Here is a 26671-nt window from a genome sequence, read left to right as displayed (position 1 = left end):
AATTGACAAAGTTTTGGAAATTTTCATGTTATCTTATCATAATAAATGTCTAATAATACCAAAAATGGCTACATAAAAAATTAAGTGCCACAGGTCCCACAAATTGTATCATACATCCTAGTTTGAAGGAGAGATTGCCTATGATTGAATATGCCAAGTAAACCATAATCCTATCTTCTTTGTTTAGTTTAGTTTAGGGCAGTTGCAATAGAAGCTAAATAATTATTAAAAATCGAGTTTGTGTCTTTCATTTTTTTCATTTTGCAAAATTGGCAAAATAATCTCTCTCTCATTTGAAAATTGTCCCACTACCTCGTCATTTTTACTCATCCTCTATCTATCCCACCGAACCAACACTACCTCCATCATTTTTTTTTTCTTTTTTCAATTATTTTTACACATTTATATCTATTCTCATTTCAAACTTTTAATTTTGTCTATATATATATATAGATAATGATATGAAAATGGTTATGAATTTACTAATTTCAATACAATCAAATTTTCACGAAGTTAAATATGATTTTGACCGATGCACATATTGATTATTGGAATGAAAAATCTTCTGAAATACACACACATTTGGTTAATCAAAAGTTGTTTATTTTTTATATACTTCATACAATCATGTTTTACTTCAAATAATGACTTATTGATATCTTGTTTACTACGAATAAATATTTAAAAATATCAAAAAAATGAAACACACACATGTACTACTCCAAAATAAGTTATTCATTACCATCTGATTATCAATGATATCGATTGTTGTCTAGTTATTACTGTCTAGTTGCTATTTGATACTCATGGCCGATGATATCGATTGTTATCTAATGGCTGTCTGATTACTATGTGATACTAGTTGTGAATGGTACCAATCATTATCTTATTATTGTTTAATTACCGTTGGATTGCTATTTGATATTGATTCTTATTTGATTATTGTCTAATTGTCATAATTTGTATCATTGTTATCTAATTGTTATTTAATTACTATATGATATTGATTGCTATTTGATTGTTGTCTGATTACTATTTGATCATGATTATTAATAATACCGATTGCTATCTAATTACAGTCTAATTACTATTTGATAATTATTATGCTTTAACATTGATTGTTATCTTATACCAGTTGCTAATGATTTTATATGTTATAATTCTAATTTGACTATCGAAATCTTCTCATCGTTGTGTTCTTAAAATGAATGGCTTCTTGAATTTGGGAACAAGATCTCACTATTGATAGACATGATATACTATTGATATACAATTAAAAATTACCGGTGAAGTGTTTTAAATTTAAGAGCCTTCTAAGTAAATATAGCAAAGTTCGTAAATCCACTGCTGTTACTCTGCTTCTTCTCCTTCCGATTGGCTTCTTCATGTGTGAATCGAGATCTATATGATCCTTCATGGTTTTGAAATTCTCTTATAGTTGCACCGATTCTGACCCTAATTCAACTTGAATTTGTTCTTCTCCGATAATCTAAGCCTGAAAATGACCTTAGGAGAATAAGCAACAGTGGAATGCGATTTTCGGGAAGAAGAAAAAGGAGCAGAAAATGGGCTTAAGAAAAAGAAGCAGCAGTGGTGGGACAACATCGGGAAGAGAGGAGGAGATGTTGGTTATGCATCGGTGGAGGAATTCTTAACAAAGAAGGAGAATTTTGCTATAGATGCAAACTTAAAAAACTGGAGCCACGCTTGCAAATACACAGGTATATTTTGCTACTCGATGCAATTTCCCTTTAGTTTAAGGGATTATCGAGATACTGAAGCTCACTCCTTGTATCATGCTAATCTTTTTTTTCTTCTTTTTTTTTCTTTTTTTTCTTTTTTTTTTTTTAATTCAATAATATAAGGAATAGTGATTTGAACGGTTGGTTTTAGTAAAAAAAATATAATATCTCAAGCTTATGTTAGTTGCATCTCATACAGATAGTCAAATACCAAATCTTCCATTTATTGCCCAAAAAAATAACAAACTGTATTAAATAAACAAGAAATAATTACACTATTGAATAATGGGGCAAGGAGCTTGTCTTTGTAGGCTCCAAAGTGGATGAGTTAATGTCCATAGCTCAATCTTCTGATCAGCTGACTCTGATGGGTCAAAAATAAAATAAAAGAGTTAAATTATGCAGACTCAGATGACTCTGAAATCTCTACTTTTTCATAACCCCATTCATGAGCTTTCCACTCGGGCAACTGTTGAACAACAAGCTACATCCAAAGAAAACAAACAATAAACTCATCAATTTTTGTGAAAAGAAGAAACTGAGACTGTTCTATTCAACAACATCATCCATCAAACTTCAACTAATTACCATCCCTCTGGAATCTGGTTTCCCCACAGTGGTCTGGCAAGCTAGTCTCCAGTTTTTGGGTTTCTGTATATGAAAACAAAATCATTATACTTTTATCCTCGAGCTATCGTTTGATTCGGCTACGAAACGATGTTCAAAGGAATTGAATGAAAAATACAAATGGACTTGACATCTGCATGACAGTGTCCATAGTTATTGACTCGTTTTGATTTGTCAGATTAATGCCAATGGCATCTGTATTCTTACCCTTTTAAGTTTGTCTTTCTCTATGTCTGTGCGAGAGTTCAGCAACTCTTTCCCTTCAATGATCTGAAATGGTAAACATTTCATTCAGAAGACTTGTAGCAGAACATTAAGAATGAATTCCTTCTTCATTTGTTTCACTTTCTAATGGTCATAGCACCAAGTTTTGAACTTTGTTAACTTCTATGTCACATCCAAGTCATGAACTGAATGATTTTACCATAATGATCAAATAAACAAAGATTCAGAAAGTGGAAATGAAAAGGGTATTGATAGAAGTGTATTTTTATACGGATGACCCATTCTTATCTCCTAAATGATTATGACCTGTCCCTAAAAAATAAATGAAATATGACCTTCTGCTTACGTCAAAGCGCACTACCGTGTTTTATGTAGTATAGCATTAGGGATGGCTATATCTATCATAACCCTAACTTCCATGTCTATCACGATATTCATTTTTCTCGTGGTTTGCTGTGCTTTCGCCATGAATATTGCAATAGAGTGGAGAAAAATGAATATCGCGATACGCATGATCATTGTGTTAAGGCTATGATAGATATATTTATCCTAATGTAATACTATATAAAACACGATAGTGTGCTTTAAATTAAGCAGAAAGTTAAATTTTATTTATTTTTGGGACGAGTGATTCATCATTTAGGGCTGAGGATGGGTCATCCGGACATTTAGGCCCAATCCTGTTGAAAACATGATCCAATGCAGTAAAGTCACCTCCACCATACAAGTCCCACAGGTGCCTCCACCAGCACAGTTCAACAGAAATCTCGACTGCAAAAGAACATCAAACCATATGATAATCAAAACTAATTGAAAACCCAAATGTCTCATCAAGTTAATGAACTGGGAAACTCACATAAGGTCCATACAACTCAATATTGGAATCCAACATTATGTTTCTAAGTTTTTGCCCACCACATGCTCGACGAAAGTGCACATCTGGGGTTCCATCAGGAAGCAACACAGACTGAAAAAAACACACAATCATACTTGGAAATCCACCCAAAAAAAAAAAAAAAAACCTAAAATTGGACATTACAACTTACATTAACGAAAGCGAAATCGACAACCGGAGGCTCTTCAGGGTCAGTGGTTTCAGATTGATTCTGTGGAACAGTGCCAACAGCTCTGATGTGGGCTCTACGGAAACTTAGAGGGCGAAAGCGTTTGAGGGTTTGGGAGGAACTTGTAATGTAGTTGAAGGAGCGAAAGGAAGATGAAGATGATAAACGATATGAACCCAGATGGAGAGCCTCCATTTTGGGAAATTGGGGATTGAAGAAATGAAGTGTTCAATGAAAGGTAAATCATGATGGTTGTTTTGTGTGGTTCTTTGTGCCCTTATCTGTTGTCGCCGTCGATCGTTATGGCCTTATGAGTAAGTGAAATGAACAGATTTGAAGATTGCCCAAAAAAGAAATAACAAGGAAAAATGTTGATAAAAACGCTAGAAGGAGGGCTTGAACCTCCGACCTTGTGGTTAACAGCCACACGCTCTAACCAACTGAGCTATTCCAGCACACGAAACTTTAAATTTCAAATAACTTTTTGTAATATATTTTTAAAAGAATACAAACGAAAATAATAATAAAAAAATCGCTAGAAGGAGGGCTTGAACCTCCGACCTTGTGGTTAACAGCCACACGCTCTAACCAACTGAGCTATTCCAGCTTGCTTATTTAAAGATATTCTAAAATTATATAATCTATTAATATAAAAAGCTTAAGGAATTTTTTTTTTTTGATCCAAGTAGTGTGGGTTTTTTTTTTTTTTTTTTTTTTTTTTTTTTTTTTTTTTAATTTTTAAGAATAAATGTGTTTGGTTTCTAAGTTTTTAAAATGTATTTTAATTACCTTATTATTATTTTTAAATTATAAAATTAACTTTAAGGATGATATAATTTTTTAAATTTATAATGTCATATAATTATTTAATATAAATTAAAAATTTTGACCTTCTAAACATATTATTCAAAATCCTAAGATAAAAAAATAATATCTTGAAAATTTATAAACCAATATACAACCTCTTGCACACATTGGTTACATCGAGGGAGACACGCGATTGTTTAAATCAAACTTAAATTTGTTATAAGTGAATCATATATGCATGATTTTCTACACACGTGTGGACTTTTTCAAGTGTCGAATAAACAACATTGATGATTAAAAGAGATGTTTTAATGATTTTCAAAGAAAATCTCTAAAATAATGTAAATTGGTTCACTTATAAGAATTTGTAGGTTAATTGATAAGTCTCTCACAATATTTATCCAAACGAAACACAATGTATAGTTTTAATTGTTACAAATTATTACTTCAGGATTTCGATTGACATAAGCCAGATAATTTAGAGGTATAAATGAATATTTCTCTTTAAAAATAAGTAAATAACTACCAAGTTCATGATTTAAATTGCCTTTTGCATATTCTAAGAGATGATGGGCATTAAAATTTTATACTCAAACAAATTTTTATATCGTTGAAATATATTATTTAATCCAAAGTTGGGATATATATATATATATATATATATAAATAGAAAGTAAAGTTATGTTAAATCGAAGATAACTCAATTGACATGTAAGTGTGTTAATAACCACATCCGTTGTTAAAGTTTACCATTGAAATTTAAAATTAGTGGGCTTTAAGAACGACGTAAACCCTGATTAGTGGGCCTTAATATGGATTGGATTAGATTGGAGAGGATAATGGCCAATGGAGCCGACGTATCCGTACATCTCTCTCGTTCCTTTCTACTAGAAACCTGCTTAAACCCCTGGCTCTGTAAATGAGGCCCAGAGTTTCATTACACAATGCCATTGCCGCATCTTTCAAGTCTCCGCTTCCTCTTCCTCTCTTCTTCTCCTGCTCTATCTCCTTCTAAATTTCCCTTCTTTCCTTCTCTATACTCTCCCAAATCCCCTTTTCTCTTCACCGTTCTCGCCTCTTCTTCACCAAAACGCCGTCGTAGCACCGCCGCTCCCCCCTCTCTCGATTTCAAACGGAGAAACAGTAGCAGTTTGAGAGAGACCAAAGGGAAAGAGAAGTCGGTGCCTATGGAGGAGACTGAAGCTACGTCTTTTGGGTTTAACAAGAGGAGGGCAGAGGGCAGAGATAAAAGTGATTTGCCCAAAAAGAATCTCCAGCTTAAAGTTAGGAAGTTGAATCCCGCCAATACGATTTCTTACGTGCAGGTTGTATTGGGTTTGCTTTTTGGGGTTTTATTTTTTATTTTTTATTTTTTTAGTTCGTGGTTTTGATTTTTCAATTGGGTTTGGTTTCAACGGTTAATCGAAGTTCTATTTGAATTTTTTTTGATACTTTTTTTCCCCCATATAGATACTGGGAACTGGAATGGACACTCAAGATACGTCGCCTTCGGTCTTGCTTTTCTTCGATAAACAGAGATTCATTTTTAATGCTGGAGAGGTACCAATGGAATGTTAATTTCTCTACCCATTAGGCTCATGCCATGATTTTCATGGTTTTTAACAGAGAATTGACGTGCTGGGCACCGTGTTCTAACTTCTAACTTACACTTCTGTTAAAAAATGAACTCCTTCACTGCTGTTTTTAGTTTTGTTTTCTTGTTATTATTAAAGAAAGATCCAGTGGGGTTGATTAACGCTTACATTATGTTTTCTTGAGCTATATGATTATAGTTTTATGGTTACTCATTTTACATTGTTGGGATACAATGTATTCACGAGACTTCCTGTTGAATCGTTTAAACATTCTATGTCATTCCTATTACAGGGGTTGCAACGATTCTGCACGGAACATAAGATTAAGTTATCCAAGGTATTCTATTTTGAAAAGTTTATCATTTATCTCTGAATTTCAGGTTTAGTCTTCTATAATTTGATTGTCCCTGTATTCTGAACCTTGATAATTTATCGGTCGTTCCTCTAGATAGATCACATATTCCTTTCCCGCGTATGTTCAGAGACTGCTGGTGGACTTCCTGGTATGTCTGTTGGGTGATTAGATATGGTTTTGTTTTGATTTGGTACTTTTTTCTATTAGCACATGTAATTCTATTGGATTATTTGCTTGAAGATAAGATAATATTACTAAGTTTGAATTCGTGACCTCCTGAGCTTTATAATTTTCCTTGCAGGTTTGTTGCTGACTCTGGCTGGCATTGGAGAAGTTGGAATGTCTGTGAGTATAATGTTTACTTAATACATTATCAAATTATTCGAGTTGAAGTAATTTAAAATGAACGAGCTGTTATGCTTGTTCTAACTTATACTGTAGTTTCTATTCTATGAAGGTCAATGTCTGGGGTCCTTCTGATTTGAAGTATTTAGTTGATGCAATGAAGTCTTTCATACCAAATGCTGCCATGGTTCACACACGGAGCTTTGGACCTGCACTTAGTTCAGACGTGGATGCTGTCCATGAATTGAGTAAGTTTTGTGATCCCATTGTCCTTGTTGATGATGAGGTAGTCAAGATATCGGCAATTTTGGTACATCCAAGGTCAAATAGAGGGTTCCAGCTGTTCGATGAAGATGACATGGGCTGGACTCAAGAAGAAAGAAGAAACCATGATTCTGAAGCTAGAAGTTCAACAACCAAAACTTCATCTACAGTAAAGCCAGGTGACATGTCTGTAGTATATGTATGTGAACTTCCTGAGATTAAGGGGAAGTTTGATCCATCAAAAGCAGCTGCATTTGGTCTTAAACCTGGGCCAAAATATCGTGAGTTACAACTTGGAAATTCAGTGATGTCAGATCGCCAAAATATCATGGTAGGATCAGTAGCTATATCACTTTATACCAATAAGGTGTTAAATGCTATGTCTTAATCCACTGATTTTTTACTCAAGTTAGGTTCATCCAAGTGATGTCCTTGGCCCCTCAGTTCCTGGTCCAGTTGTGTTACTTGTTGATTGTCCAACAGAATCTCATTTGTCAGAGTTGATGGCTTTGCAATCTCTGAAACCCTATTATGAAGACTTCTTGAGCGATGAGACTGAAACTGGTAAGGTGGTAACATGTGTTATTCATCTTAGTCCTGCTTCTATCCTTAGTAGTCCCAATTACCAGAAATGGGTGAAGAGATTAGGGTCAGCCCAACACATCATGGCTGGCCATGATAGGTGAGTCTTTTTCTTCTTGACATGGATTTTCTGCTCTTGCTCGCATATATAGAAAATTCTCATTCTCACTTGATTTTTATGCAGAAAGAATGTTGCAATTCCAATTCTAAGATCCAGCGCAAAAATTGCTGCAAGGCTTAATCATTTGTGTCCTCAATTATTTCCAGCCCCAGGCTTCTTGTCCCATCAACAGCTTACTATCCCAGGATCAGATTCCTGTGCCTCAACTGAGGTTTGTTGTAATATCTTTGGTGGTCTTAGAATTTCTCTAGTTGTAAAATAACTAACTTTGCCATTGATCTTCCTGTACCAGATAGAAGTATCAAATCATTACAAAAGCACATTAGCTGAAAATCTTCTAAAGGTATGAGACGATGGATTAGCTAAGTGTGTCATTCTTGTTATTGACCAACAAAATGATTAACTGCTGCTGTTTTAATTAGTGAACTCCGTGAAATCATTTTAACTTTTACATTTAGAGCAGATTAAACATGTGTGCTTGTAGTCAAGGTGGTAGTATGAAACTGAAGCAATAGTAGAATGAAACACCAAGTTAGTTGACCAGTGGTGGACAAGTTGTTTTGTTCATTGGATATCTGTTCTAACATTCATAATATGCATCGATGTGAAACCACAGTTGTTCTTTAGGTCGGCATATAAGATATGCTTACCATCCAGGGATGTATCCCTTTTTTCTTGTCCTTCATCCACTTGTTATGCATGGTGATTCTGGTGTGCTCGTGTCTGAATGTTTGGCAACAAGATTTTCTACTCGGTGATGCAAGTTATTTAACAATAATGTTGTTCGTGAAACAGTTCACCTTGCGCCCCTATGCACAACTTGGATTGGATCGATCTAGTATTCCTAGTCAGGAAACTATGTCAGAGATTATCAATGCTCTGCATTCTGAGATACCAGAGATTGTGGATGCTGTTGATCACGTTAGTCAGCTTTGGCAGGGTTCTGCTGAAACAGATGAGAAAACTCCTGTTGAAGATAATAATGCAATGGTTGAAGAACCATGGCTCGATGAGAATAAAGTTCCAAGTTGTCTGGAAAATATTAGGAGAGATGACTTGGAAATTGTTCTTCTTGGTACAGGGTCGTCCCAGCCATCCAAGTACAGAAATGTCAGTTCTATTTACATTAATCTTTTCTCGAAAGGAAGTATGCTCTTAGATTGTGGCGAAGGAACCTTGGGTCAGCTTAAAAGAAGGTAGTTGCGGTCGCACTTTCTTCGGTTTCATTTTGTGTAATTTGATTTCTCTTCCTTCTAATACGTAGCCATTGTTACAAATTGATTTACAGATATGGAGTAGAGGGTGCTGATGCTGCTGTGAGGAGCCTAAGATGTATTTGGATTTCTCACATCCATGCAGACCATCACACTGGACTGGCCAGAATACTTGCTCTACGGCGTGATTTGTTGCAGGAAGTCCCCCATGAACCTGTACTAGTAATCGGGCCAAGACAACTTAAAAGATATTTGGATGCATACCAAAGATTAGAAGATTTAGATATGCAGTTCCTTGATTGTAAGCACACAACACAAGCATCATTGGAAGCTTTTCAGAATGTTGCTTCAGAAATTGAAAAGTTGCCCTCAGAAAGTACCACCAGTTCCACATATGGAAGCAGCACACTGATAGGTGGAGCCATCGAACAGAAAACCGCGTCTAGTTTATTCGTCAAAGGATCTCGTATGCAGAGCTACTGGAAGGGTCCTAGTAGCCCAGTTGATATCAGCGTGGCCATGCCACTTCTTAAATGCTTGAATAAAGTTCTGAATGAAGCTGGTCTGGAAGCTTTAGTTAGCTTCCCAGTTGTGCACTGTCCACAGGCTTATGGTGTTGTCTTAAAGGCTGCTGAAAGGGTTAATTTGGATGGAAAAGTCATACCTGGGTGGAAGATCATTTACTCGGGTGACACTCGACCTTGTCCCGAGCTGATGGAAGCATCTCGTGGTGCGACACTTCTTATACATGAGGCAAGTTTTAGAACCCCTATATTGAATCTTGCTATATTTGTAGTAATTACTTTCTTTTCAGATCTTTTTCATCCTTATTCTAACAGATATATGAATGCTTTTATCAACTCATTTTACAAGAACATGGTAAGAGGACGGAACACCTTACATGCAGTTTTTTTGGGTTGTTACAGGCTACTTTTGAGGACAGTTTGGTGGATGAGGCCATGGCAAAAAACCACAGCACAACTTCAGAAGCTATAGACATAGGGAACTCCGCTGGAGCATATCGAATCATCCTTACGCATTTCAGCCAAAGATACCCAAAAATTCCTGTGGTCGATGAGAGACATATGCACAAGACGTGCATTGCATTTGACTTGATGAGTGTTAATGTGGCAGATTTGTTAGTACTTCCTAAGGTCCTCCCCTACTTGAAACTCCTTTTCAGAAATGAGATGATGGTAGACGAATCTGATGATATTGTCACTATGGAGTCTTAGACAGTTAGGAGAAAACATTTAGTTTCAATTGACATAGGCCAAATTCATTCTTTTGAAGGTCAATATTTACTTGTAATTTAAGCCACTGTGTCATGGAATGCACCAGATGTAGCTGAAAGTTGCTCCTAAGATTGAAAAATTGATATTACATAGGAGATGTAAACAAGTCAAAAAGGGCACTGTTCAGAAATTTGCATGTATACATACAAGAATGGGAGAAAAAGAAAACCTTTGAAACTACATGAGAGAATAATCAAAGTGTAGTGTAACCGCCTATTGAATGAAATTAAAGATGAAATTAAAACCGGCAAGATTAGTACTTTGATTAAGGACAATACATTAAGAAAAATCACTTTCCCTTCCTTCAAACCGTAGGAACTAAGTTGATAACTTGACCCAGTGACTAAATAAAAATTTTGACCACGGTTATCTATGGCTGAACAATTTAGACCTGTTCCAATTTATCACCAGACAAACTGGCCTGGCTCAAATATCCAAATCCTAGTTCCGTCATGTCTTGCTTTGCCATTAAGTTCCTGCAATATTCCAATGAAATGTGATTAATAACCGTACTCATACAACTGAGCTATGTAAAATAGGAAACAACAAAGTTGGTACGAATCAAAAACTAAATGAGTAGCAGAGAAAAACTTCCACCAATCTGCATGGCATTTGGTGATAGGAGTTAAAACCCGCAGTGCAACACCGTGATATTGTAACTCAAGATATTATTTTGGTGGGCAGTATACATAATAATATCACAATGAGTGCGTCCCCCTTATTTGTCATAATATAAAGAAATGAAACATACATTCTATTTCCAGTTACCTTCCCATTTGCACTTGACCAATGGGCATAACATTACTTCAACCGATTCTAAACCCGTTTGCTAGTCCCCTAATCCGTTTTACCCTGGGAGAGTGAAAATCTGGCTGAGGGAATGCAGGGGCAGAGTTATAAATTGAAGGGAGAGTATAGAACTGGTTAGAAAAGGATGGAAAGGTTCACTCCAAGTTTTCAGGGCATATGAGTTAGTTGGCCCTTGGCCCGTAGCTGAGCTAGATAAGCAAGGGAAAGCTGGCATCTTTTATTAGGAATTTGGTTAGCTGTCTGCTGGCGCTGCGGAAACTGCAGGGCTCTGAAAGTGGAACTTTTAGCAACTTATACCATTTTAACAATAGTAAAACTGAATTTCCTTTTTACTTTTTGCGTTTATGTTGGCCATCCTTATTCCTTAATCAGAGACTTTAGCATAATTTATTTTGGCATGATAAAAGCTTTTAAATATTTAACCATGCACCTACTTTTGGTAGAGCCACATTAAGTATCCAAATGCAACTTGAGATTATATCAGTATATTACAATGATAAACACTTTCTGTTCTACTAGAATTGGTATTTGGTGGGAAGGTTTATTAGTGCTGCCATTTCAGCCAATAGTGGAATCATGGTGTGTAAAATTTAAGGAATGAAGGATGACCAATACATTGTATAATAAATAACACAGCTTCTCAGAAACAAAACTTTATGAATCTAGAGAAAGCCAAGCAACTTTTGTTATACAAAACATAATATAAAAGATCAAGAGTCTTACTTTTCCATACGGCATTCAAGGTATTTTTTTGATAAATGCCTGCATTTTTCAGATTGGTGACCAGAGGTTTTAAGACAATGGAGGTATTCTTTCTTCTCCTGCAATAAAGCTCATGCATCATAGAACAAGCAATGAAAACAAAGTACCTCAAAAAACTATCCCAAAAATCATATATTCTAGTAACGACTATATTGCTAAAAAAGAAAAAGAAAAGAAAAGAAAAAAAATAAATAAATACCAGGTCGCAGAGGTGCATATGATCCAAAGGGAAGACTCCTTTCTCTGGGGGTACCGGTCGCAGTCCTCTATTCCCTCCAAATGAACCACCTGCATAAAGATCACAATAGCTCTCACTAATTCAAATTAGCTGAAAAAGAAAATATAACCACATTCTATGCACGTTTATAAAATTGTAATTAGCAAATTAAGAAAATACTTTAAATTAAAAACGAAATGGTTAACCTCTTTGCACCACCAAAGAATTTTAGGCTTTTAATTATAACTTTTCTTGGTGGACTCTTTTCTTAGAATAGAAATGTTAGTATCTCACTTCTACATTTTCATCTAATACCATGTTCAGTATAAGAAATGGTTCACATGATTCATATATAGCATGGTAAAATACAACCCACCAAATTTACAATCCAAATCACGTTATAATTGATTGCCTTACAACTCGATTCAACTTCTACTATACCAATTCAGTATCATCTGAGACTACCAATCGCCACTACATCAACAAAAACTGAAAGAAAAAGACTATACCGAAGATGGGCAAACTAGTCTTCTAGAGTTCACTAATTCCAAGTAATATGAATATCATTCACAAAGGTAAATGTAATTTGCATGTCAGAATCAATTTTAAACAGTTCTTTCACAGATCAGGAAACTTCAAATAAAGATGTAAGACAAATGATGACAATCATTGCCTAAGATACAAAGCTAAACTAAAAAAAAGAACTATATCTGAATAATTCAGAGCCCCATTAAGAATGAAATGAATGGACTGAATGATAGCTACCAGTCATTTGTGTACCTTAAAAATCTGGTGAACATGTTTAAGCAACTGACAACTTTCTGCATGACTGATGGTACGCGACAAGGAAAAAGAAAAAGAAAAAACATGCAGTCTCCTTTCAATTCATTCTCTTTAGTCATTGTAAATATCTTTAGTATTATCGTGTTATTGTAAATATCTTTAGTTTAGTGTCATTTATTATCTTTTTCCAGAATCAGGTCACTCATGTACTCTTGTATATATATATATCTTTTCAGTGAATGAAACAAGATATTCTGATTCTCTCAAACCTAAAAGTTCCAGTCATCAAGTAAAGAACTAAAGCCTTTCTACGTTGAAGAATAAGAGACGTAAAACAAACGAAATTCAAAAACCAAGATCAACCAACCTTACTTCGAAGTGTTAATGTTCAAAGTTCCACCCATCTGATAGGTAGAACACAGAGGAAATAAAAGTGCACAATAGTACATTGTAGTTCTTCTACAAACAAATTGATCAAAACCAGGGTTTAATCAATTGATAGAAACCCCTCATTTAGAGGTGAAATTCTGCAGCATACGCAGCTATCTTTAAATTTATTCATTTTCCAAATGAGTTTGATGTCCGAAAAAAGAATCCCTGATCGGACTTTATAAATTTACCGTCAACAATCGAAAATCTCAACTCACTCAACCAATCGAATCCCTCTCTTCCTCGAAACTAACATAAACTCAACCACAAAAGAAGAAAGAAAAAAATCACGCTCTCTCTCTCTCTCTCGCCCTCGGGATTCGTAGAGTACCTGCACTCATTGTGGAAACTCCCGATAGCTCGAAATGGAAAATATCATTCGTCTCATACGGACTTCCAAGTCGCAAAATAGCTTGAATGATCAGCGCCGCAGATATGCTAGTGGGTCGAGATAAACTACCCTGAAGCCGGCCGGGAAAATCATAGAGGAAGCTCTGCAGCGGGTGGCGGCATGAAATGCGGCTGCTTTGAACGAAAGGGGCAAAATTGGTATTATGGATTAATCTGGGCCGACGCTGGCATGAAAAGGCCCAATTGAAAAAGAATCCAGCCCTATATACACTATTGTCTTCTAGGGGTTTCTAAGGCTACACTATTATCTTCTAGGGGTTTCTAAGCATATAGGCTATAGCCCTCGATTATAATCTAATAATACATTTATATCTTGAACTTTTCAATTTTTCATAAATATCACAGTGAAGTTCATATTTTTAAGAAAATAAATGGTCTTTTACTATTTAATCCTCCAAGTATTAAAAGATAAATAGAAAAAAAGCAAAAGTCGAAAATTTTTTCATATCTCACCCACCTCTATTAATGATTTTTTTTTAATAATTTCATTTCTCTTTCATCTTTTCATATCCCCACACTTCATCTTATTCAATTTCTCTCTTAAATCTCTCCCTCAAAACTCTCTCACATCTTTTCGTCGCTGCCTCTCTCTCCATCCACCTTGTAATTGTCGCCACCTCCTTCCGTCGGTCCACTTTACCATCGTTGTCATCTCCCTCCATCTGTCCACTTTGCCATCGTCGACGACGCATCTACCAAAATTTAGTCATGACTTCTTCCTCAAATCCAACGTGTAGAGCGAATCTTTCGATGCGGGGGGAGCAGATCTGAAATATCTTCGGCATCTACCAAGTAAATCTGGCACAAGGCGTTTTTTACAATGACGGGCTAGGAGATTTAACGTGGGGTGATTTTTCTAGCCTAGGCAAGCAGATTCGGCGTGGGGCGAACAGATCCAACACGGGATGGACCATTTGCGTGCGGTTCTGGATGATGATAGTTGACGGTGGTATATAGGGTGGTCTTTTATATATACTACAATATATACTGTCATATGTGTTTTTTTTATTTTTTTTTTTATATATACTGTCGTATGGTGATTTTTCATTTTCAATATATAGAGTGGTTTTTTTATATGTATTATGATATATATATTCTTTTTCGATATATAAAGTGATTTTTCGATATATACTGTGATATATATTTTCGATTTTTTTTTAGACTTTCTCTATTATGTTATATACACTAATATATATTGAACATTAAGTTCATTTGTGATTTATATATATTCGTTTCCAATCTTACTAGTATATTTTATATATTATTTATAATATTTGCAAACATCTAAGGCAAATGTTCTAACGTATATTTAAAAATAATAATGAATCTAAACTATGGTATATATATAAAAAATCATTTTACTAGTATATTTAAAAGTACATTTGTATATTGAAAAATGTTTTACCATTTTACTGGTATATCTCATATGTTGGTTTGAATATTTGCAAACATCTAAAATGATGTTCGAAGATATAGAAACATACATATCAAAGCAACAAAATATCGATATCTAATTAGACATGCATATATATCATAATACTTGGGATATATAAATCAAATGAACAATAAAATATATTGACATACATATCAAAAAGTATTTGAGTTCTAAGATATATTTAAAAATAACCATGAATATTTGAGTTAGATATTCATAAATTTTTTAGAATGTTTCCAAATGAACAATGAAATATATTACATGATAGGGAACAAACATGAATCAATCACATAATATAAAAGATCAACATAGAAAATGAAATTGTGATTTATGTCAAGAATTGAATCAATATCTAATTTATATACTGTGGTATATTTCATATATTTGTTAGAATATTTTCAAATACCTAACAAAAGGTTCTGAGATATATTTTAAATGACCATGAATCTGAAGAAAAAAAAAACGTGCAACGAAAATAGAAAATAAAATATCATTAATGCACTTTCTCTCTCCAATTGAATTAAATAAAGGAAAAGTATTCAAATTTTCTCTCTCCATTTGAAAATGTTAAAAATCATATTAAATGCATTTTTTCTCTCTATAATAAATGCATTTTTTCTCTCCGTAATAAATGTAGTTTCTCTCTCTATCATTAACCCAATGAGGAAAAACGAAGATAAATTAATTATACAAAAAAACAATTATGGACGAAATTTTTTAAAAAAAGGGTAAATTTGTCCACAAAAATTACAAAAAAACCTTCATTAAATATATATATATATATATTTTGAAAATTCTGATCCAAAGATGATTATTTATGTAAAAATCTCTATCTTCTACTCTTAATTTATTTTAGAAATAGTCAAATAGACTACAAATTCTTATTAATATTGGTGTCTATTTATCATTAAGACCTCATCCATGATTTTTGTAAAACAAAAAAATAAAAAAGAATATATATCTAGGATTTTGCACATCTCTCCCCTATACATAGTCTAGGACTTCCCACCCATTGTTTTCCTTTTTTAAAAAGAAAAAAATAGTTAGTATCTCATGTTCTTTCTTTGAATTCTTTCTTCCTCCTTTCTTCAATTCCTTTCTTCCTCCTCTCTCTCTTTTTCTTCTTCCCTGTTAAAAATAGACTTGATTATATTTAGTTTCTTGTTGCTAGTTTTTAGGGTTGCTATTCTTTGTGCTAGTTTTGTGTTATTTATTTTGGGTGGTTAGTTTGTTATTTATGGTGTACTTTGAGCCTATATAAGGTCTAATTGGAATGAAATTCAAGTACTGGAATTTTATATCACTTCCTCTCTTTTATTAATTCTCTCCATTCTTTTCTATCAGTGGTATCAGAGCCCGGTTGTGACATCTTTCTTCTTAGCCTTTAAACCAACTCTCATTCCTTTATCTTCTACAATAGCTAGCAAGCATAGATAATGGCCTCGGACAACTATGTGCAACCAGCAATTCCCAACTTTGATGGTCATTATGATCATTGGAGCATGTTGATGGAGAATTTCCTACGGTCAAAAGAGTACTAGACCATTGTTGAAGCAAGAGTGAATGAACCTACTGTTGGAGTTGTCTTCTCAGAAGTTGACCAAAAGAAGCTAGAAGAACGAAAATTGAAGGATCTCAAGGCAAAGAATTATTTATTCCAAGCCATTGATCGTGCCATCTTGGAGACCATTTTGCAAAATGATGCATGCAAGCAAATTTGGGATCCATGAAGAAAAAGTATCAAGGAACAACAAGAGTGAAAAGATAGCAGCTCCAAGCTCTTCGCAAAGAGTTTGAGATTCTTAAAATGAAGCAAGGTGAGTCCGTGGATGGGAATTTCTCACGGAATTCTATAGCAAAACAAGATGTGTATCCATGGAGAGAAGATTGAAGATGTAGCTGTAGTTAAGAAGATTCTTCAGTCGATGGATTCTAAATTTGTATATGTAGTTTGTTCAATTGAGAAATCAAAAGATATTGATATATTATCAATTGATGAATTACAAAGTTCTTTACTTGTGCATGAGCAGAGAATGACGTCAAATACAGGTCCAACCGAAGAACAAGCTCTGAAAATTTCAACTCATGGTGAAAACTCCGTAGGGAGAGGATCAAATAGAAGATGTGGTCGAGGTCGTGGAAGGTGGCAAGGAAGAGAACGAGGTGGTGGACATGATCCACACAAGCAAACATCCAACAATAACTCGAGACTTGATAAGTCCAACATTCAATATTATCGTTGCCATAAGTTTGGTCATTACAAGTATGAATGCACAACCAACTTCAACCATGAAAAAGGAGAGCAATCTAATTTTATAGAGGAAAAGGAGCAAGAAACTCTATTGATGAGGTGCCACCACAACGAGGAGCTGGAACTAACATATAGTATATAGATACTGGTTGCAGCAATCATATGTGTAATAACAAGTCTCTCTTTTCTCATTTGGATGAAAGTTATCATTCTACTGTGATGTTTGGTGATAATTCTAAAGTAAATATTGTGGGTAAAGGAAATATTCAAATTAAGACCAAAAAAGGAAATGTTAAAACCATATCAAATGTGTTTTATATTCCTGATTTGAGAAGCAATTTACTGAGTGTTGGATAGCTACAAGAGAAGGGTTATGTCACAACTATCAAAGAAAGCGTCTGTGAGATATATGATCTGAGGATTGATAGCTCGTGTTGAAATGGCCTCGAACAGGTTGTTCCCACTCAAACTAGAAGGTTTGGAGTAGATCAAGACCCCACATGGCTTTGGCATTTGCGATATGCCCACTTGAATTTTAAAGGTTTGCAAGTCCTTTCTCAAAAGCAAATGGTGGTTGGCCTTCCCCAAATTTTTCCTCCCACAAAAGTATGTAAAGATTGTGTTGTTGGCAAACAACATCGTGAGAGCTTTCCAAAAGGCAATGCATGGAGAGCACGTAAATCCCTAGAGTTAATTCATTCTGACATATGTGGCCCATTAAACCCAGTATCAAATGGGAAGAAAAACATTTTATTTCTTTCATTGATGATTTTTCCAGAAAAACTTGGGTTTATTTCATGCGGGAAAAGTCTGAAGCATTCTCAATTTTCAAGAGCTTTAAAGCGGTTGTTGAAAATGAAATTGGGAGAAAAATCAAAACCCTTCGAACGGATCGTGGAGAAGAATACATGTCACAAGAATTTGTAAATTTTTGTGCTCAGCATGGAATTCAGCACCAATTGACAGTAGCTTACACACCTCAACAAAATGGTGTTGCCGAAAGAAAAAAGCGTACTATCCTCAACATGGTTTGAAGTATGATTGCAAATGGGAGAGTTCCAAAGAAATTCTGGCCAGAAGCAGTAAATTGGGGTGTTCATGTTTTGAATTGAAGTCCGACTTTTTCGGTGAAAAACATGACTCCTCAAGAAGCTTGGGATGGGCTTAAACCATCAGTTGATCACTTTAAAGTGTTCGGGTGCATTGCATATGCACACATTCCTGACAAGAAGAGAAGGAAGCTAGATGAAAAAGGTAAAAATGTGTCTTTCTTGGCATTAGTGAACGATCAAAGGCTTACAAACTGTTCAATCCAATCACAGGTAAAATTGTAATTAGCCGAGATGTTATATTTGATGAACTAAACACTTGGAATTGGACAGAAGATACTCCAGAGCAACAAATAGTACCTGTGAATTTTGAAGACAATGATGAATCTTTGACACCTCAACTTGAAAATCCAGTACAACAATCAGTTGAGCTTGAGGCTATTGAGTCTCAAATAGGATGTGCAAGTTCTTCAAGATCACAACGAGTTAGAAGGAGACCAACATGGATGGAAGATTATGAGGTTAATGGTGATCTTTCTGATGAGGCATTTGTCCATTATGCTTTATTATCAGAATGTGATCCATTAATTTTTTAAGAAGCTGTCAAAGATATAAAATGGAAGTAGGCCATGGATGAAGAGATTAAGTCGATTGAGAAAAAAACACTTGGGTGCTATCAGAACTTCCTAGAGGACAAAAATCCATTGGTGTTAAATGGGTTTACAAGACAAAGCTGAATAAAGATGACCAAGTAGACAAATAAAAGGCTCGTCTTGTTGCAAAGGGGTACAAGCAACAAATTAGCATTGACTACAATGAAGTTTTCGTTCCGATTGCAAGACATGATACAATTCAAATGGTGTTAGCATTGGCAGCACAAAGCAATTGAAAAATTCTTCAAATGGACGTGAAATAAGCCTTTTTGCATGGCAACTTGAATGAAGAAGTTTACATAGATCAACCCCTTGGATATGTTCAACAGAGTAATGCAAGAAAGGTATATTGCTTGAAGAGGGCTTTGTATGGATTGAAGCAAGCTCCTAGGGCTTGGTACAGTCGAATTGGGGCCTACTTTATTAAATTGGATTTGAAAAATATCTATATGAATATACTCTCTTTATTAAATTCCAATATCCAGACAAGATTTTAATAGTATGTTTGTATGTAGATGATTTGATTTACACAGGAAATGACTTGATTATGTTTGAAGAATTCAAGCAGTCCATGATGGCAGAGTTTGAAATGACAGATCTAGGGATGATGTATTATTTTCTCGACATTGAGGTAATGCAATCAGTAGCGGGAATTTTCATCAATCAGAAGAAATATGCACTGGAGATCTTGGACAGGTTTCAAATGGAGAATTGCAACTTAACCACAACTTCAGTTGAACCCAATTTGAAGCTCACAAAGGACCATGAAGGAAAGAAGGTCAACAGTACTCTCTATAAGTAAATGGTTAGAAGCTTGATGTACTTAACAGATACAAGGCCTGATATTATGTATGATGTAAGTTTAATTAGCAGGTTTATGGAATCTCCAACTGAGCTTCATCTCCTTGCTACCAAAAGAATCTTACATTACTTAAAAGGGACTCTTGGTCTTGGCATACTTTATCAAAAAGGAGAAAACTAAACCTTGTTGGTTTTAGCGATAGTGATTATGCAGGAGATTTAAATGATAGAAAGAGTACTTCAGGGTATGTTTTCATGCTTGGTTCATGAGCTATCTCATGGTCTTCCAAGAAACAGCCAATTGTCACATTATCTACCACTGAAGCTGAACTTGTAGCAGTAACATCATGTGCATGTCAAGCCATTTGGTTGAGGAACATTCTTGAGAATTTGCATTATAAGCAAGAAGAAGCATCTATCATTCATTGTGATAACACATCAACAATCAAGCTCTCAAGGAATCCTGTCTTGCATGGATGAAGCAAACACATTGATGTAAGATACCATTACTTGAGAGATCTTACAAATGATGAAATTATCAATCTAAGCTACTATAAAAGTGAAAATCAAGTGGTAGATATTTTAACCAAGCCTCTCAAATTAGCAACATTTGTGAAGCTTCGAAGCTTACTTGGGGTGGTTTCCTCTAGTACTTTAAACTAAATACTAAATTGTATAGTTTTAGTTTAAGGGAGGGTGTTAAAAATAGAATTGATTATATTTAGTTTCTTGTTGCTAGTCTTTAGGGTTGCTATTTTTTGTGCTAGTCTTGTGCTATTTGTTTTGGGTGGTTAGTTTGTTATCTATGGTGTATTTTGAGCCTATATAAGGTCTAATTGGAATGAAATTCAAGTACTGGAGTTTTATATCACTTCCTCTCTTTTATTAGTTCTCTCCATTTTTTTCTATCACCCAGCGATACAAATTGTAGCCTCGTTAGCCGGACAATAACTGGGCAGTCACTGAACAGATCCATGGGCACTGAATGACGAATTTGCAGATCAAACCTTCCATGGGAACACCAAAGGCTTCTCGGGAGTCTTGTCCAGATTGGATCCTCGACGACATCGACGGTGCCTTCGGCATGGGCATTGTCGGTGGATCCGCCTTCCATTTTCTCAAAGGCATTTACAGTATATATGAGATATATTCATTCTCTCATATATTATTTATCATTTATTTATTTCTTAATTATTATTACTACTTTTTTTTGGTCTAGCGTGGAGGTGTATGAATTTTTTATAATTAACCTTAGATTTTTCCATCAAAGTTCGACAAGCTTCTAATGGTTAATTAAATTAAACTCTTCCCAATTTTTTAAATTCATTATTTATTAACGCTACCCATCTAACCTTGGATGTATTTTACATACATATATACATATATATGTTTTGAAATTGAGGAGCACAACGGATTTAGAACAAATATAATATAATCATAATAAATAAATAAATAAAATAATAAATAAAATAACTAAAATTATGAAAATTTAATGGAAATTTGAAGTGGATTTCTCATTAATGTGTGTGATTTTAAGATCCATCAAATGCCACTATTTATAGGCAAAGTGGCAAGTAGGACGTGATCTTACATGAACACCAAGTATGAATAACTACAAGACACATGAACAATATGAAGATTGATCTGTAGCTTTTAGAACACTAAGCAATAAGCATCTATTTTTTATAAAATTTATAATACTCTCCCTTAGATGATGTCTCATTAAAACCTTACTAGGAAAAACCTAATGGGGAAAAACCCTAGTGAAGGAAAATAGTATATATTTCATATAATATATACTCCTAAAAGAATACAATATATTTACTCCCCCTCATGAAAACATTACTTAAGATATTTGAGTCGCCAATTCCAATGTTGTGCACCAATTTTTCAAAAGTGACGGTTGGTAATGCCTTTGTAAATAAGTCTGCCAAGTTATCTTTCAAATAAATTTGTTGTACAGTGATGTCACCATTTTCTTCAATCATGAGTGTAGAAAAGCTTCAGTGAAATATGTTTTGTTCTACCTCCTTTAATATATCCTCCTTTGATTTAGGTTATGCAAGTTATGTTGTCTTCATATAATATTGTTGGAAGATTTTTTTTAGAAGACAAGCCACATGTTTTACAAATGTGCTGAATCATTGATCTTAGCCATACACATTCAATATGATTTGAGGAAGTGACCATTTTGGTTTGTTTCACCGATTGCCTTGATATAGTAGTCCCTCCACATATGAACAGATAACCTGTTTGAGACCTAGCTTTGTGTAGATCAGATAAATATCCAAAATTTGCATAACCAACTAGGTCAAAATTTGATTTATTTGAATAAAAAAAAACCCATATTGATTGTTCCTCGAAGATAATAGAGTTTATGCTTAATTTCATTCCAATGTCTTTTTGTAGGAGAATAACTATATCTAGCTAATAAATTTACTGAAAATGCAATATATGGTTTTGTATTATTAGCAAGATACATAAATGCACCAATTGCACTAATATATGGTACTTCAAGACCAATAAGTTTTTCATTATCGTCTCGAGGTCAAAATATATCTTTCTTTATATCTAATGAATGGATTTCCATTGAAATATTTAATGGATGTACTTTGTCCATATAAAATCTTTTCAAAATTTTTCCTATTTAAGTTGACTAATGAATAAATATTCCATCTACTAAATGCTCAATTTGCAAACTAAGGCAAAATTTTGTTTTCCCAAGATCTTTGATCTCAAATTCTTTCTTAAGATATTTTATTGCTTTTGAAAGATATTCAGGAATTTCAATTATATTCAAATCATCAACATATACAGTTATAATAGCAAATTTTGATAGTGATTTCTTTATAAAAACACATGGACATATTGAATTATTTGATATCATTCTTTTAATAAATATCCACTCAGGCGATTGTACCACATCCGTCCTGATTGTTTCAATCCATATAATGATCTCTTTAACTTTATTGAATACAATTCCTAGGATTTTGATGTATATGTTTCAAGTACTTTAAATTCTTCTAGGATTCTCATATAAATATCATTATCAAGAGATCCATATAAATATGTTATGGCTACATCCATAAGATGTATATCCAGATTTTCATACACAGTCAGGCCAATTAAACATCTCAGCATAATTGCATCCACCACTGGAGAATATGTCTCCTCATAACCAATACCAGGTCTTTGTGAAAAATCTTATGCAACTAGTCTTGCTTTGTATCTTGTGACCTCATTATTTTCATTTATTTTTCTCATAAATACCCATTTGTATCCCACAAGTTTGACACCTTTTGGTGTTTGAATTACTTATTCAAAAGCTTGTCGTTTTGAAAGTGATTTTAATTTTGCCTCGATTGCTTATTTCCACTAAAGCCAATATTTTTTATGTCGACATTCTTCAACAAATTTTAGTTCAGAGTCCTCATTTTCAGGTATAATATGAAGAGCAATATTATACGCAAAAATGTTGTCAATGGATACATTAGTTTGATTCCTTCATTTTTCTGTCATGGCACAGTTTATTGAAATCTCATTATTATCTTTAGGTATTTCATCTTCCTCACTAATCATGTCGAGGATTTCTTCATGGGTATTTACATCCTCAACCAAGTCTTTTTTACTATTATTATTTATCATTTTCGAGGATTTTTATTTTTGGAACCCACTAGTCTGTATTCCAGACTCATTAGTGACAACTTGTTGTGTTGGGATACAATTTTTTATGGAACATTTGCAGCTGGTATATGTGACTTCGTTACTTTCTTGCATCTTAAATGCATATGGTAATTGATTTTCTATATTTTGCAAATGAATTATTTTATGAACTTTAAGTTCACATTGATCTCTACGACGATCTAAATGAGACAATAATGATGCACTCCATATAATTTTTTCCAACTTCTTAATTCCTCTCCCTAATATTGAAAATTTTGTCTCACTAAAATGACAATCAGCAAATCGTGCAGTAACTACATCACCCGCCAAGGGTTTAAGATATTTAATAATTGATGGAGAATTATATCCAACATATATTCCTAACTTCCTTTGAGAACCCATCTTAGTGCATTGTGGTGGAGAAATTAGAACAAATACTATATCACCATGAATCTGTTCTAAAAATGTAGGTGATTCAGTTCTCACTTTAGCCGGTGATGGTCAAATTATTAATTTGCCTTGGGAGCAAGCATCATATGATAATTCATTAGAATGAAGAATCTTCTGGCTCTTCAATGAGTGTCTACTTGAATTCTCAATAATTTTTCTCATCATTATAGATCATGGACGACCTAATCTATCATGCTAAATAGAAATTATATCTAGATTCATGAATTTCAGATTCATTATTGCATATATTTCAATTACTTGTATATACGTATAATTCAATCCAAAAGATAATATAGACAACTTTTCCAATATACGTTTTTCATTTGAGATAGTAGAGATAATAATTCCGCATTATTCTTACTACCAGTCTCAATATGATAACCATTGTAACGTATATCTTTAAAACTTAGAAAATTTCTTCCAAATTGACTAGAGAACAATGCATTGTCAATTGTAAATTTTGTTCCTCTAGGAAAAATAATATTTGTTTTTCCAAAAACCTTCGATCAAGTTTGCAGAACCTGATATTGTATTTACTTTTGCTTTTAGCATTGTCAATTTGGAAAAGGATTTTTTATTTGTAAGTGTTGTGTGTAGTTGCACTATCTGCTAGACGTAGATCTTCTTTGCTCATTTTTTAATCACCTAACATATGAAAATGATCCATGTTTCTTCAGTAAAAGAAAATAATTACAATAAGAAAAACAACACTTAAATATACAAAAGTTACTAAAAAAAATGAAGATAGATAAAAGAAAAATACATTAAGTCTAGATATTCTCAAAGTTAAAAGAAACGTTTAAAGTTCCATCAACTGTGCCAATCTTCTTCGGGAGATTTAAAGAAGTACGCCACATCCAAATTTGTCATATGGGACGGGTCAAATATGTCATTATCCTAGTATGCAAAATTTGTTTGCACATTTTTCTCTTTTTTCTTCAGGGAGGCTTGATAGAGGTCAACTAAGTATTATTAGTTGCAACAGGTACGTGATCAATACCCAGTCATTCAGCATTGGAAACATTTATTTTCAAATTCTTTGAACTCTTATCTTATGGAGCTTTTCCTTGTAATCATCATTTTGTGTTGTTATTTTAAATTTGAATGATTAGAACGACCGTCACGAAAATAATATTATTTCTTCCTCTGCCATGGTCAAGACCTCGACCACGAGTATTAACATTCACAACATTCACTTCATGGACTGGTGTTGTTCTAGTTAGGGTTGGCAAAATTCTCCACCGGTTGGGGCGGGGAAAAATTTTTCAGGGCTCGTCTGAGGACGATATCCCCGCCCCGACCCCGATTAATCCCCAACCTCGATTTGGTATAATTTTTAATATTTTATAAATACATATTTATAATATATAAAATAACTTATTTATATGTTTGTTTATAATGTATAGACTTATAGTGTTGTGGAGCCCAATATTAAATATCTAAATTTTAAATCTAAGCCCAAAAGTCAAGCCCAAATTTAAAAAACTAAAAAAAAAACCCTAAATTGAAAAGAAAACCACTGTGTCTCCCTGCCCCTGCCATTTGTGGAATCTGGTAGCTGAGATAGTGAGAAACTATGTCTTCAACTGCGTCACGACTTCAACTGCGTCACGACTTTACGTTCGATTTCGAGAAAGTGAGAAACCCTTCGGCTTCAACTGCGTCACGACTCACATTTGCATTCAATTTTGAGAAGACCTTCAGTCTTCAGGTGTCCATCTACTCTATCGAGTTCGTGAAGAGTTGAAGACCCTTTAGGTGTCCGTTTGAGTTCGAGATCTTTCGAGTTCGAGTACTTTCGAGTTCTTTCAGTTCTAGTTCATTTAGTTCGATTTCGAGTTCGTGAAGACCTTTCAGGCATCTGTTCGAGTTCGAGCCACTGCCAAGCCTGCCATACGACTTCCGAGAGATGAGATCTAGAAAGGTAATGCTAATACATGAGATTAGTTTGAAAAGTAGTTCAAATCACAAATGATTGGTAAGGATATATTTTGATTGTGTTGTTTTGTTTTTCATTTGAAAAATAGAGACTTGTGTTGCTACCCTCATCTGTCCGTTCAAGCCGCTGCCATTTGAGATCTATTGTCGTCCAAGCCAGTAAAAATTTTATAAAAATTAGTCTTTGTGTATGCTTGAGTACTTTGAATTTTAGGCCCGAATATATTTGAAAAGTATGTTTGAAATATGTGGTGTTTATTTCATATGCAGTGTTGTACTCATATTCTGAACTTAATTGTGAAAGATGGGTTGGCAGTGATAGGAGATGGGATCGAAAGAGTACATAATAATGTGTCTTTTTGGGTGCATACACAAAAAAAAGAAGGAGAAATTTGAGAAAACTGCTCGTCAATTGAATGTTTATGATGGCCAGATATTGAGTCTTGATTGTTGTACTAGGTGGAATTCTACATATTTTATGTTAGCCACTGCATTGAAATACAAGGCTGTTTTTTATCGATTAAAACAACAAGAAACAAAGTATAAGTATTTACCTTTGGATCAAGATTGGGTATTAGCAAAAGAGATATGTGAGAAACTGAAAATATTTCATCACGTGACTGAAATATTTTCTGGATCCAAATATCCTACTGCTAATCTTTTTTTCCCAAAAATTTGTAAATTGAAATTGGCTATTTTTGAGTGGACGAATTCTGACATTCAAGAGATAAGAGATATGACTTCAAATATGATTTCAAAGTTTTGATAAGTATTGGAGGAAAA

The 26671-nt window shown here is 34.1% G+C and overlaps 3 protein-coding genes and 2 non-coding genes across 5 annotated transcripts; 1 reads left to right on the top strand and 4 right to left on the bottom strand.

Annotated features, from left to right (window-relative positions):
- Positions 1-1942: 1942 nt before the first annotated feature.
- On the bottom strand, positions 1943-4004 carry PNSB3 (NDH-dependent cyclic electron flow 1). The gene is made up of 6 exons (XM_039044067.2): positions 3641-4004; positions 3451-3561; positions 3309-3365; positions 2577-2639; positions 2331-2393; positions 1943-2226 (listed from the first exon to the last, which is right to left on the bottom strand). Exons 1-6 carry the CDS (start codon positions 3851-3853, stop codon positions 2140-2142), a joined length of 594 nt encoding a protein of 197 aa, XP_038899995.1. The 5' UTR covers positions 3854-4004; the 3' UTR covers positions 1943-2139.
- Positions 4005-4039: 35 nt separating this feature from the next.
- TRNAN-GUU (transfer RNA asparagine (anticodon GUU)) lies at positions 4040-4113 on the bottom strand. Its single transcript has one exon. It is a non-coding gene; the product is annotated as a tRNA-Asn (tRNA).
- Positions 4114-4191: 78 nt separating this feature from the next.
- TRNAN-GUU (transfer RNA asparagine (anticodon GUU)) lies at positions 4192-4265 on the bottom strand. Its single transcript has one exon. It is a non-coding gene; the product is annotated as a tRNA-Asn (tRNA).
- Positions 4266-5277: 1012 nt separating this feature from the next.
- On the top strand, positions 5278-10366 carry LOC120087159 (tRNase Z TRZ3, mitochondrial-like). Its single transcript, XM_039044061.2, has 12 exons — positions 5278-5790; positions 5936-6025; positions 6353-6397; positions 6509-6563; positions 6717-6760; positions 6873-7355; positions 7438-7706; positions 7791-7938; positions 8020-8070; positions 8523-8923; positions 9016-9694; positions 9868-10366. Exons 1-12 carry the CDS (start codon positions 5410-5412, stop codon positions 10174-10176), a joined length of 2955 nt encoding a protein of 984 aa, XP_038899989.1. The 5' UTR covers positions 5278-5409; the 3' UTR covers positions 10177-10366.
- On the bottom strand, positions 10286-13824 carry LOC120087164 (uncharacterized). Its single transcript, XM_039044068.2, has 4 exons — positions 13569-13824; positions 12008-12096; positions 11770-11867; positions 10286-10712 (listed from the first exon to the last, which is right to left on the bottom strand). Exons 1-4 carry the CDS (start codon positions 13576-13578, stop codon positions 10622-10624), a joined length of 288 nt encoding a protein of 95 aa, XP_038899996.1. The 5' UTR covers positions 13579-13824; the 3' UTR covers positions 10286-10621.
- Positions 13825-26671: the final 12847 nt, after the last annotated feature.

Source organism: Benincasa hispida, chromosome 9, assembly GCF_027475165.1.
Source record: "Benincasa hispida cultivar pf3 chromosome 9, pf3_genome.v1.1, whole genome shotgun sequence".
NCBI classification, from domain to species: Eukaryota; Viridiplantae; Streptophyta; class Magnoliopsida; order Cucurbitales; family Cucurbitaceae; genus Benincasa; species Benincasa hispida.
Note: the sequence above shows the minus strand (reverse complement) of the source record. Positions and strands in the feature narration are given on the sequence as shown.

Bases quoted from the DNA above. Each gene is read 5' to 3' on its own strand.
- PNSB3 (XM_039044067.2), bottom strand. From the start codon at position 3,853: ATGGAGGCTCTCCATCTGGGTTCATATCGTTTATCATCTTCATCTTCC. The intron at 3,562-3,640 runs GTAAGTTGTAAT...TGTTTTTTTCAG, and splicing joins TCGATTTCGCTTTCGTTAAT to TCTGTGTTGCTTCCTGATGG. The intron at 3,366-3,450 runs GTGAGTTTCCCA...GTTCTTTTGCAG, and splicing joins TTGAGTTGTATGGACCTTAT to TCGAGATTTCTGTTGAACTG.
- LOC120087164 (XM_039044068.2), bottom strand. The intron at 11,868-12,007 runs GTATTTATTTAT...GCTTTATTGCAG, and splicing joins ATATGCACCTCTGCGACCTG to GAGAAGAAAGAATACCTCCA. The intron at 10,713-11,769 runs GTAAGACTCTTG...GGAATATTGCAG, and splicing joins CTTGAATGCCGTATGGAAAA to GAACTTAATGGCAAAGCAAG.
- LOC120087159 (XM_039044061.2), top strand. From the start codon at position 5,410: ATGCCATTGCCGCATCTTTCAAGTCTCCGCTTCCTCTTCCTCTCTTCT. The intron at 8,924-9,015 runs GTAGTTGCGGTC...ATTGATTTACAG, and splicing joins TTGGGTCAGCTTAAAAGAAG to ATATGGAGTAGAGGGTGCTG. The intron at 9,695-9,867 runs GCAAGTTTTAGA...GGGTTGTTACAG, and splicing joins CGACACTTCTTATACATGAG to GCTACTTTTGAGGACAGTTT.